General features: G+C 32.2%; 1 protein-coding gene and 1 non-coding gene across 3 annotated transcripts; both read left to right on the plus strand.

The window, feature by feature from the left end:
• Positions 1-5428: 5428 nt before the first annotated feature.
• On the plus strand, positions 5429-9146 carry LOC120151419 (exosome complex component RRP42-like). Of its 2 annotated transcripts, none has more exons than XM_039163886.1 (8): positions 5429-5531; positions 6788-6915; positions 7012-7068; positions 7160-7252; positions 7806-7884; positions 7991-8115; positions 8606-8749; positions 8843-9146. In XM_039163886.1, exons 2-8 carry the CDS (start codon positions 6790-6792, stop codon positions 9077-9079), a joined length of 861 nt encoding a protein of 286 aa, XP_039019817.1. In that variant the 5' UTR covers positions 5429-5531; positions 6788-6789; the 3' UTR covers positions 9080-9146. The 2 variants fall into 2 exon arrangements, with proteins under 2 accessions (XP_039019817.1, XP_039019816.1); XM_039163885.1 differs by lacking the exon at positions 5429-5531 and adding an exon at positions 5574-5752 and having other exon boundaries at positions 6786-6915; positions 8843-9144.
• Positions 9147-11194: 2048 nt separating this feature from the next.
• Positions 11195-11347, plus strand: LOC120151445. The gene has a single exon (XR_005518612.1). It is a non-coding gene; the product is annotated as a U4 spliceosomal RNA (small nuclear RNA).
• Positions 11348-14291: the final 2944 nt, after the last annotated feature.

Below are 14291 nucleotides of genomic sequence, written 5' to 3' on the forward strand. Positions count from 1 at the left end.
ATTTCACATTCTTATATGTTTTAGATTTTTTTTCTTTATATTTTTTATTGATTATTTGTTTTCATCTCCTAAAATTTTACAAGTTTATTATACCCTAAATATAACCCCTGGACCCCGTCTGGACGTTATGAGCAAATGTGGAGAACGCAACAATAATTCAATTTAATAGAATCTCAGTGTAAAACATGCACCGTCAGAAAATCAATATAAATTCATAAATAGAAATAAGAGTTCATAATACATATTATAATACGAGTTTAAAATTCGAAGCAGATAAAATAATTTAACATCCCAAAATATCACAGATAAATATAAAGTTAACAAAAAACAATAATTTAATTTAATAAAATCTCAGAGTAAAACATGCACCGTCAAAAAATCAATATAAATTCATAAATAGAAATAATAGTTCATAATACATTTATGATACTAGTTTAAAGTTCAAAGAAGATAAAATAATTTAATATCCCAAAATGTCACAGATAAATATAAAGTTAACGGAAAAAAAATTACATAAAAACTGAAAAAATACGTACGATGTATGTAAAGGAAATGAGCTACAAAACACTCCTCCAAGTACCAGTCGTAGTCCTAATGGTCAAAGGAATCTGAAAAGACAAAAACTAGAAAGAAAGTTATTAAGCCTAGTGTGTCGTCTACAGTAAAATAGATATCGACAACATATCATAAATAAACCAAACATGACATAATTATGTAATTTAAAATTAGACAGGAGTAAACTCATTTACTATTATTGGGAGGTTATAACAGAAAGTTCATACAACTTTACCTTTCACCGCGGATAATAGGATGAGGATTTTTCCTCCGAAGAGGATCTCAGTCAGAAACATAAATCGAAATGGGGATATAGCCCTCCAAAGAGGATCTCTCGCAGAACCAGGACAATGATTTAATCTATGTAGAATTAGGATGGAGATTTAATCTCATAAAGAATCAGGACATGGAGTTAATCTCATGCAGAATCAGGATGGGGATATAATCTCGGGCAAAATCAGGACGATGATATAATCTCATACAGAATCAAGATAATGATCTAATTTTATGCATAATTAAAAATGCATCAATATACATATTAAATGTGATACAATATTATTCAAAAGTTAGACATATATATATATATATAATATATGCTTACAAATAGTAATACACAACATAATAGCGTAATATATTAAATGTATTTAAAAGGTCAAGGGGACACACCTATAGTAGCTAATCGATAATGACTAAATCTTACATTTCACACGATCGGTAGTAATAGGTCATGCAAATTGAAGACCTGGTAATAACATAATTCTAAATGAATACCAAATAATACAACTAAACATAAATAGGCTTTAATTCACTAATTAATACTTATGTGTATCTCGAGATGAACGTGTAAAATCAAAATGAGCACAACTCGAGTTATCAGGATCTACTAAAGAGCAATGCAGAGACACGAAAGCATCTTTAAAAAATAATACCAAAAAGTAAGTCCAAAATTTCACAATTTACTTAACATAATTAAGATTTTAAGCGATAAATAACGCAAAAATAGGTTTGGGTAGAATTTGGCAAAAAGAAATGAGGAAACAAACTTAATATATCAAAAAAATATAGAGATAGAGGTTTTAAAAAAATCAACGGGTCAAAGTTAACGGTCAATAGTCAACGACCAACAGGTCGGGTCGGGTCAATATGTTAACAAGTTCAGGGTTGGTTCAAACAAGTTCAGGGTTGGTTCAAACCAGTTCAGCCATACTGATTTAGGCTTGAACAACTAGAATCACTCACATACACGTATAACAACATATTGGGGCGTGAAGGGTCATCAAGTGGTTGAATTTTGGTGAAACTTACTAGAATTGAATTTTAGGATATGGGGATTCACTTACAGGGGTTGGTTTGTGGTGGATCAAGGAGAAAATATGATTTTTAGAAAACCCAAATGGTTTTTCTCTTCTCTATTTGCAAACGATGACGGTGACGACAACAATAAAGGTATCAGGTGAAAGGGTTCGACACGATGAACAATAAGGTATCGATGGTGATGACCATGACGCTAGGAACAATGAAAAAATGACAAAAACAATTATATGGACGGTGAAGGAAGTTTAGCGCTATCATGAGAGAGAAAAAGATAGAGAAAAGAAAAGAAAAGAAATAACGAAAGAAGATAGTCTATAAAAAATTTCTTAACTTTAGGGTAAACTCCGACATTACTCCTCACTCTTGAGATCTCACAACTCCCAAATTTAGGGGTGTGACAACTCTCCATTTAAGAAAATTTCAGCTTCAAAATTTTACTTGACGGAAATATATGGGGAAACTACTCCTTTATCGACTTCTGAGTCTCTCAGGTGGCCTTTGAAAGACTATGATTACTCTACATAACCTCAACCATCGACATATGTTGACTTCTCAAAAGTCGATCCTCATAGGTAATCATCTGAATAGGCTTATCCTTATAACTCAGATTAGGTCTGAGCTCAACATCCTCGATAGAAATGACAGGGGATGGATCAGAATGGTAACTCCTTAACATGGAATACATGACGAATGAGCTCAAGCATAGGTGGTAACTCAAGTTGATAAGCAACTAGACAAACTTGAAGTAGAATATGAATAATCCACTTAGACTGCCCAATAGATTGCGAGTGATAAGATGTATTGAAATTTAATCGGGTACTTAGAGCCTCATGAAGTGTCTTCTAGAAATGCGACATAAACCTCAGATATCGATCAGAAATAATATATAAGGGAACCTCATGAAGATAAACAATCTCAAAAATATACAATCGAGCCAATTTTTTCAGAGTATAATTAGTCCGAACCGAAATGATGTGAGCAGACTTAAAGAGACAATCAACGATAACCCATACTAAATCCTTTTTAGATTGTGTCAATAGTAATCCACTGATAAAATCTATAGTTAATCGCTCCCATTTCCACTTGGGAATCTGAATGGGCTGGAATAAACCAAATGAAAACTTATACTCAGCCAAATACTTAGTGACATTCTTTTCAAATTATACCACCTTTTTCTGATATTCTAATACATTATAATATTATCGGGATTCATAAAATATGGACTATTGTGATCCTATCGTAAAATAGCATTCTATAACTCAAGATCATTCAGAACACAGTAACGTCCTCGGGAGCACAATAGACCATCCTCATTGAAGGTGTACTCAAAGTCAGAACTCTACTCAACTTGTTTTGCAAGCAAAAACTAGGATACATCGAGATGTTGCTTTGACTTAATATTAACCGCCAAGGTAGGCTTAACTACGAGTTCATACTGACAAACATCGCCTTTAAATCAATGGTCGCTCTACGACTCAAAGCATCGACAACTACATTAGCCTTTCTATGGTGATACTAAATCTCAAAATCATAATCTTTTAGGAACTCCAACCAGCAGCGCTGTCTCAAATTAAGATCCTTCCGAGTCAACATATATTTTATACTTTTGTGAGCAGTATAGATATAGCAGTTATCACCATACAGGTAGAGCATCTAGATTTTTAATGCAAAGACTACTACATTTAACTCTATATCATGCATAAGGTAGTTACACTCATGCGACATCAACTCATGATACAGATAAGCTACTACACTCTCATCTTACATTAGAACATAACCTAAACTAGGGTGTAAATTTTTACTGTAAACTATATAATCCTTCTCAGACTTTGGTTGGATCAAAACAAATTGATTTCAATTATCCAAAACCCGACTATTGAGCTTCACCCCAAACAAAAGGTATATTCTTTCTTAAACATTTTGCCAAATGGAAAACAATTATAGAGAATCCATCTACAACCTCTGATAATAACCCGTTAAACCCAAAAAATTACGAACCTCTGTCACATTCTTAGTTTGCTTCCATTTTAGAATAGCCTATATCTTTTTTGGATCAACAGAGATACATACCCTTAGCTGAAATAATGTGGACCAAAAACATTACTTCGCTAAGCTAGAATTCACACTTAATAAACTTCACACAGGGTTGTTTTTTCCTTCAAACTCTATAAAAGAACTCTTAACTGCTCGTCGTGCTCAACCTCAAACCTCGAGTAAATCAAGATATTATCGATAAAAATAATGAAAAATTAATCCATATACGGTTAAAATATTTGGTTCATCATATCTATAAAAGTAGCAGGGCATTAGTCAACCCAAATGACATCACTAAAAAACTTATAATGACCATATCGAGTCTGAAAAGTCATTTTAGGAACATCATAATCTTTCACCTTAAGCTGATCAGATCGACGATCAATCTTAAAGAAAATAGTTGCACTACGTAACTGATCAAATAAATTATCAATGTGCGGTAACGGGTATTTTTTTAATCATCAACTTATTCGGCTTTCAATAATCAATGCACAAGTGCAATGATCCATTGTTTTTCCTCCCCACGGAGAGGTACTAGGCTGAATAAAACCTCGATTCAACATCACTTTTAACTGGACCTTGAACTCTCATAATTCCTTAGGTGTCATGCGATAAGACAATTGTCATCATTGAGTGATCTTTAGTGATCTTTATGATAAAAAATAATATTATTATTATTATTAAAGGATCAAAGTTCGAACAATAATATTTGTAGAATGTATGTACATTATCAACAAGTTAAGAATTTTTTTGAACAAATATTGAATTTTATCATCCCAGACTATTTAAATATATATATATATATATATATATTAATTTTTTAATAATTAAATAAACATTTAAATATGTCTTTAAGAAATCAATCAATTCCTCAATCTTTCTAAAATAAAATCATTCAAATTCTCAAACTTTTTAAATAAGGTCATTCAAGTTCTTTATTGCATTATTACCCATACGTTACTATCATATTAATTAAGATTATCGATCGTATTAATTACGATTATCTGTCACAACAATAGATTAACAACGATATTTATATAAAAATAGTCAAAAATAAAAATACTAATAATTAAAAAAACCAATTGATAAAATTTATCAATTCAAAATATTAATTATATATATATAAATTAATTCAATGTAATTTAATATATTTTATAAAAATTCTTATACCCTTGAACCTAAATAAAAATAGAGTTTATTTAGTATTTAAAATATTTTTTTTATTTTATTTTTGTACTTAAATTTTATTTTTTAAATTTATATCTAACGGATAGTTTAGATTTTAATTTTATACTTATCATTAAAAAATTAACATGGTAATTTTTTTTTATCTTTTTTAACAATAACACGTCAATAGTAAATTCTTAGTGACAGGTATTAAAATGAAATATTAAGTATAATACAAAACAAAAACTTAGATACAAAACAAAAACAATAGTTTAGGCACTAAACATGCAGTTTATCCATTACAATATAGAGAAGAGAAAGAAGCTTGTGTGAATAACCTGCCAAATTACCAGATCACACAGGTCGGGCTAAATTTTATTTTATCTCCTTTTTTTCCCAAACCCTACCTGCGCCGCTCGAGCTGTACTTCTCGTCCAACCCGATTCAACTCTTCACCTGAGGTGAGAAATTTCCCGAACCCTTTCTCATGTGATTGGTTCAGGTGTTGTAAGTAAAGCATTCTCCTTCCCATTCCTATTGCTTCCCATCTTGATTTATCGTATAGCAACAGTAAATACTCCATCTCTTGTTCCAGTTTCGTTTGAGAAAGAATTCAGTAAACCCATTCCCCTAATACACTTTCTCTGTTTGGAAGCATAGGGAGCTTCTCTTGTACGCCTAAATGCACCTATTCTAATTACATTGTTCAATTTTATTTATTTTTATTTTGTTTTATAAAAATATGAACTTTATAAACCTTCGATTGTTAGAAAGATATTTAATTTGAAATTTAATACCCAATGAGTGATTTGGCTTGAAAACATGGAATTCTGTCAATTACATTCCATAGACTGTAAGCAGAGTATCAGTTGATGTATTATTTCTTAGGTGATTTTGACTTAGTTGACCTATTAATTAGGTTGCAAATGTATTACGATAGACATAAATATGATTGCTTTATTAAAATAATGTATTTTTTTTTTTATAAATTTATAAGATAATTATTTTTTAAACCCTTTTAGGACCCAACAAATATAAGCATTTATGTTGATTGATTAGTAGAAATACAAGGTTAACTGAAGAATGAAATCCAATGTGCATAAGGTTATTTTAATTGTTATTCCTTTTTGTATGCTTGATGGAGAAAATTCGAGTGGATTTGTATTCTTGAAGTATTGAATAGCATGTTATATTTTTGTGTGTGCTAAAAACTATATACTTATGATTTTAAATTTATGTTAGTAATTTGAAAGAATTTTATGGACTAATGTTGTTGTATTTGATACTTTGATGAGAACTTTGTTTATATTTTAAGTATTTAAATTCGGTTATTGAATTCTTTTTATTTAGTTTATTTTTATTATCGTGTCATGTTAAAAAAACCAATAATTTATTAACTTTAACTAATGGCTGCCCCTTTAACTAATATAAAAATTTTATATGCAATAGTTACACAATTCAAGCTCAAGCTTGAGCTTTAATTAAACAAGCTTAATCAAGCTGAGTTTGAGTACTAGAATAGGTAAACAAACTTATCGAGCTCAAGCTTGAGCTTTAAAATGATGTTCAGTTGAGCTCATGCTGAGTATCAAACGCCGAGTCCTGAATCAAGCTCGAGCTTAGCTTGATTACACCACTATTCCTTTTGGCTTGTCCTTTCATCAAAAATATCAATTTGATTAGCTTTTAATTCCTCTGTTTTTGTCTGGAATTACAGAAATGGTGGGACTTTCTGCTGGAGAAAAGCATTTCATACAAGGTGGAATTGCCCAAGACCTTCGTTTAGATGGTAGAAAAAGGTTAACCTATCGACCCATATATGTTGAAACTGGAATCATTCCTCAGGTCTGGAACCTTCTCACAATTTTCCAAAACGACAACAATATGCATGTTTACCTTTCTTTTTTTAATTTGAATTTTCATTGAAGGGTATTGTGACAGGCACATGGTTCGGCGAGAGTTAGGCTAGGTGCAACTGATGTTGTTGCCAGTGTCAAGGTATACTTCATTAGATGCCAAAATTTATATATTATTTTTGTTTTCTTCTTGTCTTAAGGGAATATGTTTTTACTATTTTATGCTGTTGCAGGCTGAACTCGGAAAACCCAGTGCATTGCAACCTGACAAAGGAAAGATTGCTATGTTTGTTGATTGTAGTCCAACTGCAGCACCAATGTTTGAGGTGGTTTTTGCTTTACCAGTGAAATCTTTTCTTTTTGTTGATTGAATTAGTTGAATTCACATGAATATTTTTGTGCTTCATTTGATTTCCTTGCTAGTGTTTTTTGTAAAGAAAAATAAATAGAGAATTTTCTTGTTAATGTTGATGAAGGTAATATTGCAATATTGCAATACTGCAAATTTGTTTACATAGAAGGTATAATGAGTGTTTTTATGATACGTATACTTAAACATCCATGTATGCAATTATTAATTATCTTCCTCGGATAACATGATCTTTATGAAGAATTTGTAAATGGCTAGTTGCCATCCTTTTGTAGGGGTTGATTGTTTAATGCGATTCTCTCCTTTTTGCTTAAAAGAAAATGGGCATCTGTAATGGGAAGGACTACCAGTGTTCTAGTCTTTATGTTCTTCTTTTCTCATTTTCATACATTCTACTATGTAAGATGACTTAGCTATGCTTGTCCATCTTTAATCCTCTTTAATGTCATTCATAATCCATTACTCACTTTGTTTTATGCATTAAAATTCTTGTATTTTATTTTTCACAGGGTAGAGGGGGTGAGGAGTTGTCAACAGAGCTCTCAGTTGCTCTGGAACGGTGCCTCTTGGGTGGTAAAAGTGGAGCAGGTAGACATTCTTACAAATGGTTATTCTCTGTACTATGTTGTTATTTTATATTTCGTTACTTTTCTTTAGTTTTGAGTATGTAATTATCTTAGTCCATATATTCCAGGAGCTGGAATTGATCCTACATCTCTGGTAGTTGTGGAAGGAAAAGTGTGTTGGGATCTCTATGTTGATGGTCTTGTTATTAGTTCAGATGGGAATTTGCTAGATGCCCTTGCTGCTGCCATTAAGGTAATACCTACTCAAAATTGTATTATTCTCTCTTGATTCGGGTTTAAATTTCAAATTAATGGAAAGTATTGGAAAGCAATTTTAAATGTAATTATTAGGTGGAAATGAGCTCAGAATCATTCATGCTCGAGCCTGTCTTCTATAGTTGTTTTGTCAAATACCGTGAAAATTTGCCTGATAATCAACTCGTAATGATTATCTTCTCGAGTAACCCGATTTTTATTTCAATATTTTGATCACCTGTATCCTATCTGGGATGCTGAGGTGTACGCAAGTTGTGTAGTGTTTACGTAAGTTCTTCACATTAAGTTTTGGGTTGAAGTAAATAGCTTTTGTCCCAAAACTAATCAAAGTTCTTTTCTATCCGTCTCCTTTTCTATTTCACCTTTGTAAAATGACTTTTCGTTAGTTTACTTTGATACATTTGGTGATTGTACTGGTTCTCAAACTTTTAAAAAATATTAACCACTTGACTTTGGTTTTTGCAAAGGCTGCTTTAAGCAATACTGGCATTCCTAAGGTCGATGTTGCAGCCGAGATGGCAGGTGATGAACAACCTGAAGTCAACATTAGTGAGGAAGAGTTTCTACAGTTTGACACATCCGGGATTCCTGTCATAGTTACACTAACGAAGGTAAAGCAGTTTATTGGTTGGTATCATTTTTGTCAATTGTCTAAAATATTTCCTGTCTGATCTTCATTTTCTTGCATTTCACTCATTGATTAGGTGGGGAAGCACTATATTGTCGATGCTACAGCAGAAGAGGAATCACAAATGAGCTCAGCTGTCTCCATTTCTGTTAACAGGAAAGGGCATGTTTGTGGTCTTACGAAACGGGGCGGTGCAGGCCTAGATCCGAGTATCATCCTTGACATGATATCTGTAGCAAAACATGCAAGTGAGCAGCTAATAAACAAATTAGATTCTGAGATTGCTGCCGCTGAGGCTGCTGAAGAGGAATGATGACTTTGTTTTCAAAACCTTTGTTAAGAATGAAATTTATGGGTTGTTAGACTTTTTTTCCTTTGTAGATGGGGAGATGTATACTTTTGAAACCTGTAGTGTAATATTACTAATTGTTTATGGATTAAAAACACACCCAAGTAAATTAAAATTACTAACGAATACGAGTTTAATTCTATTCGCAGCCAACAATGAGAAATTCTGAAACTGTTTTGAGATTTGATATCTATTATTCAAGTTTACATGACTAAGTGGATAGCAATTCTGATATCTGAATCAATTATTCCCTTATAATGGAAAATTTATAAATAAGTTCGATTTACTGGGTTTTGACAGCCGAGTGCTGAGTGGTAGCCTAGCCTTGTAATCGTGGTTTATGGTAAAGATGTCTTCTACAACCTAGACACATCCTACAGATTAAAAAACTGATGATCGTTTTCCATGTGTTTAGTTTACGTACATACCTGTTCTCTTATACTGCATGCATCATGCACGTGCAAAAATATAATCCTAAGATATAGCTGTTGAAATCGACATGACCTTTTCCTATCGGAGGTGATTTGAAATTTCATAGTGTTTTAATAAGATATACAACATCATCGTTTTTAAATTCTTGAACATCTCTTTTACTTGTTAATTTTACGGATTAGTATATTTACCTCTCTGATTATAAAACAAGATGATCACTACTAATTGCTTCAGGGCTGTAAATGAGACGAGACAGATCGTGAGCTACTCGAGATCGACTCGATCAAGGCTCGATAAATACTCGGATCGAATGGACTCGACTCGAGCTCGAGTTCGACTCGAATTCTTAACGAGCTAAAACGAGCTACTCGATACTCGACTCGAAAAACTCGTCGAAAAAAATGTTATATTATAATTTTAGATTTTTTAAAATTACATTATTAAAAATATATTAAAAATACACTATTGGACAGTATTAATTTACATGATGTCAACTTAAGATGTATGATGTTCACTTTTTGGGTCGGGAATTAGAAGTTTGCTTTAACTTCTCTCTTCTTGAGTGGTACTTATAATTCCTTGGCTCCGAATTGAACGGATCCGCTCCAGATATAGAATCTTGTGATTTTTGAATCGTCAACACAAAGCTAAAAATGTATAAGTCTTTTATACATGGAAATAGGGCAATTCATGAAGAACACATATCATGCAGTAATGATATTGTTGGTATTTGATGTGTAATCTGACTTCATGTTAAATGAGCTACTCTTTAAGCTTCCTAAGTAGCTTTTGTTTGACGTGACATGTCTAAATCCTTCCCTTGCATGTTTGGGTGTTATTATGGTCATTTGACTTCGATTTCTTTCCGGTACCATCCGAACTAACTTCCTTCTTTGAACAAAATAGTCAAAAAGTTGGGTTTACATTTCTAATGCAATTTTGGTCAAAAAGAAAACAAGAATTCTCAGGTTGCTCAACTCAGAAGCAAAAGCATTGCACCAGAAAAATACAAACAAAAGCATTTTGTCTTCCTTTCACTCTTTTAATGAGCATGTTAAGCAACACAAGGGTAACATCTTTACTAAGTTCCATTTACATTACCATACAAATTAGTACAGAAATATACCCAAGAAGAGCCTAAAAAACCACTCTTCTCACCATTTCTCTTCACACCATTCTTTTCATTTATGCATCAGTATTTGTCAAGAAAAAAAAAACATGATTCTCGTACAGACCCGCACATTAGCACAACATTCAAAGTTTAAGTCTTAGTATATATTGTTTTCTTGAAGGAGAAAAAGGGGATAAAAAAGAACCCCTCAAGATAGCCTTCTGTTCTTCTTGATGGATCTCCATTTATTCAGGTATATATGTTGTTTTATTTCCTTCAGGCAGCTGCAACAGTGCCTGTTCGGAAGGGGTAATCTTCAGACTTCCTTTGATCTTTCTTTCTCAAAGCTCTCATTGATGAACAGAGGTTCCTATTCTTTTCCATGGCTTCATCCATGTCGATTTGTTCTTGCCTGCACTCTTCACTACAGAAAGGCGTGTCCCCTCTGCAACACAATCCAGTATCCCACATCGGTAGGTTTAAGGCAGTTTTGCGCTGGGGATATTATAAAAGGAGAGGATACGCGGGTTTCAGGCATCAATGTATTGGGGGTAATGACGCAGCTAAATTCGAACCGAGGCGTGTCTATTGCTGGTTGAAAATTATTTCCAAACGCCTTCTTAGGCCTTGAGTTTGAATTTGAGTTGAATCTCGAGTTTTAATAGAGTTCTTGAATATTTTTTGAATATGAGTTTTTTTGAGTTTTAGTCAAGTTTTAATATTTTTTTTTTTGAGTTTGAGTTGAGCTGACTCGTATATTTTTTAGTTGAGTTTATATTTTAAGTTTTTAAGTTTGAGTAGAGTTTAGTAATATTCAAGCTTGACTTGGTATCAAACACCGTGAGCAGCAACCCCTGGTTTCTTGGCACGCCTTTGTATTATCTCCCAGTACCATGAATTTGTTCAATCCAGTTTTGTTGATAGATTTAATGTATTTGGTCGTTAAGTACATCCTCTGCTGTTGTAAAGCCTTTGATGCACTATAAATTGTCATGTTTCATTGAATTTGAGATGGCTATTAAGGGTCGACTTCCCTACAAATTTAAGTCATCACGTAATTAAGTTATCGGTAGTGTAATTTTGTTTTCTTCTCCTTAATTTTGAAATTTTAAGACATTCATAGTTTAGGATATACGACTTAATTTAGACTTTTTAGATTTTTAATTTTCCCTTAATAGCTTCAATGGTCATTCAGCTTCCCACTAAACGGGGGCTCAATTAGCAATGGACGCCTACAATACATCTTTAGCCAATTATATAACTGATTATTAATTGATTTACTAAAATTAAACATTAAATTTTCTAAAGAACCTCTACAATTTAAATTTTATCAAAAACAAAATAAAAAATAATTCAATAATAAATATTTATATTATTAAATTAAAATAAAATGATTAATATCGTATTATATTATATGCTCCAAAGAAAATGTTGGAGTAGGGAAATTGAAAGGGCATCATAATTGGTAATAATTACACATGTAAGCTAAAGATTGCAGGAAGCTTTTAGAGATGGCGAATACAAGATGGGGCTTATTGTTGACAATTGAGCATTGGCTTGGCTCCACTAATTTGAAAGTGATGGTGCAACATGCAACCAGCAATCACGGTTTGCCATGTCCTTATCACACCATCATCAGTAGAACCACATTTTCCACTAATAGTATATATAGTAAGCAATGAACATGTGAAATTAATTCCTGATTTTGTTATATTATTGCTCGGTAGCCAACTTTTATAACTTAGTTTATTGCTCTCATATATAAGTAATTACACATGTTTATTCCATCCGATGGATTTGAAAATTTCCCAGTGCCTTCCAACACCCTCCAACATTCTGGAGTTTTCACTTTTATTGAAAATTTTCGACATTCTTTAAAATTTATTACTTGTATAGTCAGTTAAACCCTAATATAATCGATATTGTGTGTTTAGATTATCTATACTCAATTTAACTAAGAGATTTTATCTTCTATATTTCAATAAAGATATTCTCAACATTTCGAGTGAAGATTCATACTATTCGACTATTCGTACAGAAAATTATTAAGAGATCACACAATAAATAAATAGCCATGAGCAACCAACCCAAAAAAAATCAAATTGTTTGCATTTAGTAGGGGTGAGAACCCATATAATAAGACATAAGATGTTTTCGAATAATATAATATCATTCGATCGTATAAAACATTTTTTGACACAAATAATAAAATTATTATTAAGGTTCGATTAATTGTCTTATGAACAAAACCATTTAAGTCATGATCCCTTCTTCAAAATGGTGCTGCAAACTACATCATTAACTTGCTCATATAATTGAGGCAACATCGGAGCATGAGAATATTATTTCATTAATATATACACAGTGAGCTTATATCTTTGCATCTAATATTCAATTGAGTTGTGGAAACACATTGGAATAATGATAATAATAAAAATAATATATATAGCTCAAGTCTTATTAAATCAACTTATATATTACTTTGCGTTTTATTTATTGCCTAGTCAATATTGGCATACTTTGTGGGTTCCTTTAAGAGTTTTAAAATGCTTTTGGAGTTGTTCAGAAGAGAAGAGAAAGAGATTAGATTGGAGGAGTGGGACACCTTTTGATCCCCAATCAGAGCAGGGAGGGGATAAAATGAATTGAAACCAGCTGAATTCAATCAATCAATCAATCAACCCGCCCACCCACTTTGCCACCATTACCCATTTTTATTCCACATCTTAAGCATCTTCAAAATGCTTCGTGACAACTAATATAAAATCAAACTCGTTTTATCTTCTCCCTAAATTATACTTTTATTTATCTATATGCACCATGATTATTTTATTCATACAAGAGGCCTTAAAATTTTCAGAATGTTAAGACACGTGTGTAAAAAATACCTCATTTTATTATTACTCTAAAATACTTAGTACAATATAGTACCGGATCCAGAAATTGAAGAAATGAATTCCAAAATTTTAATTTTCTTTTCTTAAAAAAATGGGTGTGAAAAATTGTAATTTTTTTCTTTTTTCCTTAACACATTAAACTAAATTTAATCACAATTATAAAATAATGGGGATGCACTTGGTCCCTATGGGGGCTTAGTGCATCCGCCACTGGTACAATATTGTATTTATATAATTCAATTACAACAACTGATTTACTAACTAATCGCTAACTAACTACTAACCAATTGTCAACAACTAACAAACTTTCCAAAACCTACTTCTCAACACTCCCCCTCACGTTGGTAGTCTAAAGATATCCTTGACTCCCAACTTGGAAATTAAATATTCATATTGTTGTGCTCCCAAAGCCTTGGTCAAAACGTTAGCCAATTGATTTGCTGATGAAATATAATATGTGCAGATTACCCCTTCTTGTATTTTCTCTTGAATAAAATGAAAATCTATATCAATATGTTTTGTTCTTTCATGAAATACTGGATTTGATGCAATCTGTCACAATAAAGTCTAGCCGGTTGCAAGGCCTTGACACCCAATTCCATCAACAAACCTCTTAACCATACAATTTCAGCTGCTACCGTTGCCATACTTTTGTACTCTGCCTCTGCTGATGATCTTGCTATGGTATTCTGTTTCTTTAACTTCCAGGAAATTAAAGAATTTCCAAGTTTAACAC

The sequence above is a fragment of the Hibiscus syriacus genome, unplaced genomic scaffold (genome assembly GCF_006381635.1).
Source record: "Hibiscus syriacus cultivar Baekdansim isolate YM2019G1 unplaced genomic scaffold, ASM638163v2 tig00111057_pilon, whole genome shotgun sequence".
Lineage (NCBI taxonomy): Eukaryota > Viridiplantae > Streptophyta > Magnoliopsida > Malvales > Malvaceae > Hibiscus > Hibiscus syriacus.

Bases quoted from the DNA above. Each gene is read 5' to 3' on its own strand.
- LOC120151419 (XM_039163886.1), top strand. From the start codon at position 6,790: ATGGTGGGACTTTCTGCTGGAGAAAAGCATTTCATACAAGGTGGAATT. The intron at 6,916-7,011 runs GTCTGGAACCTT...GTATTGTGACAG, and splicing joins AAACTGGAATCATTCCTCAG to GCACATGGTTCGGCGAGAGT. The intron at 7,069-7,159 runs GTATACTTCATT...ATGCTGTTGCAG, and splicing joins ATGTTGTTGCCAGTGTCAAG to GCTGAACTCGGAAAACCCAG.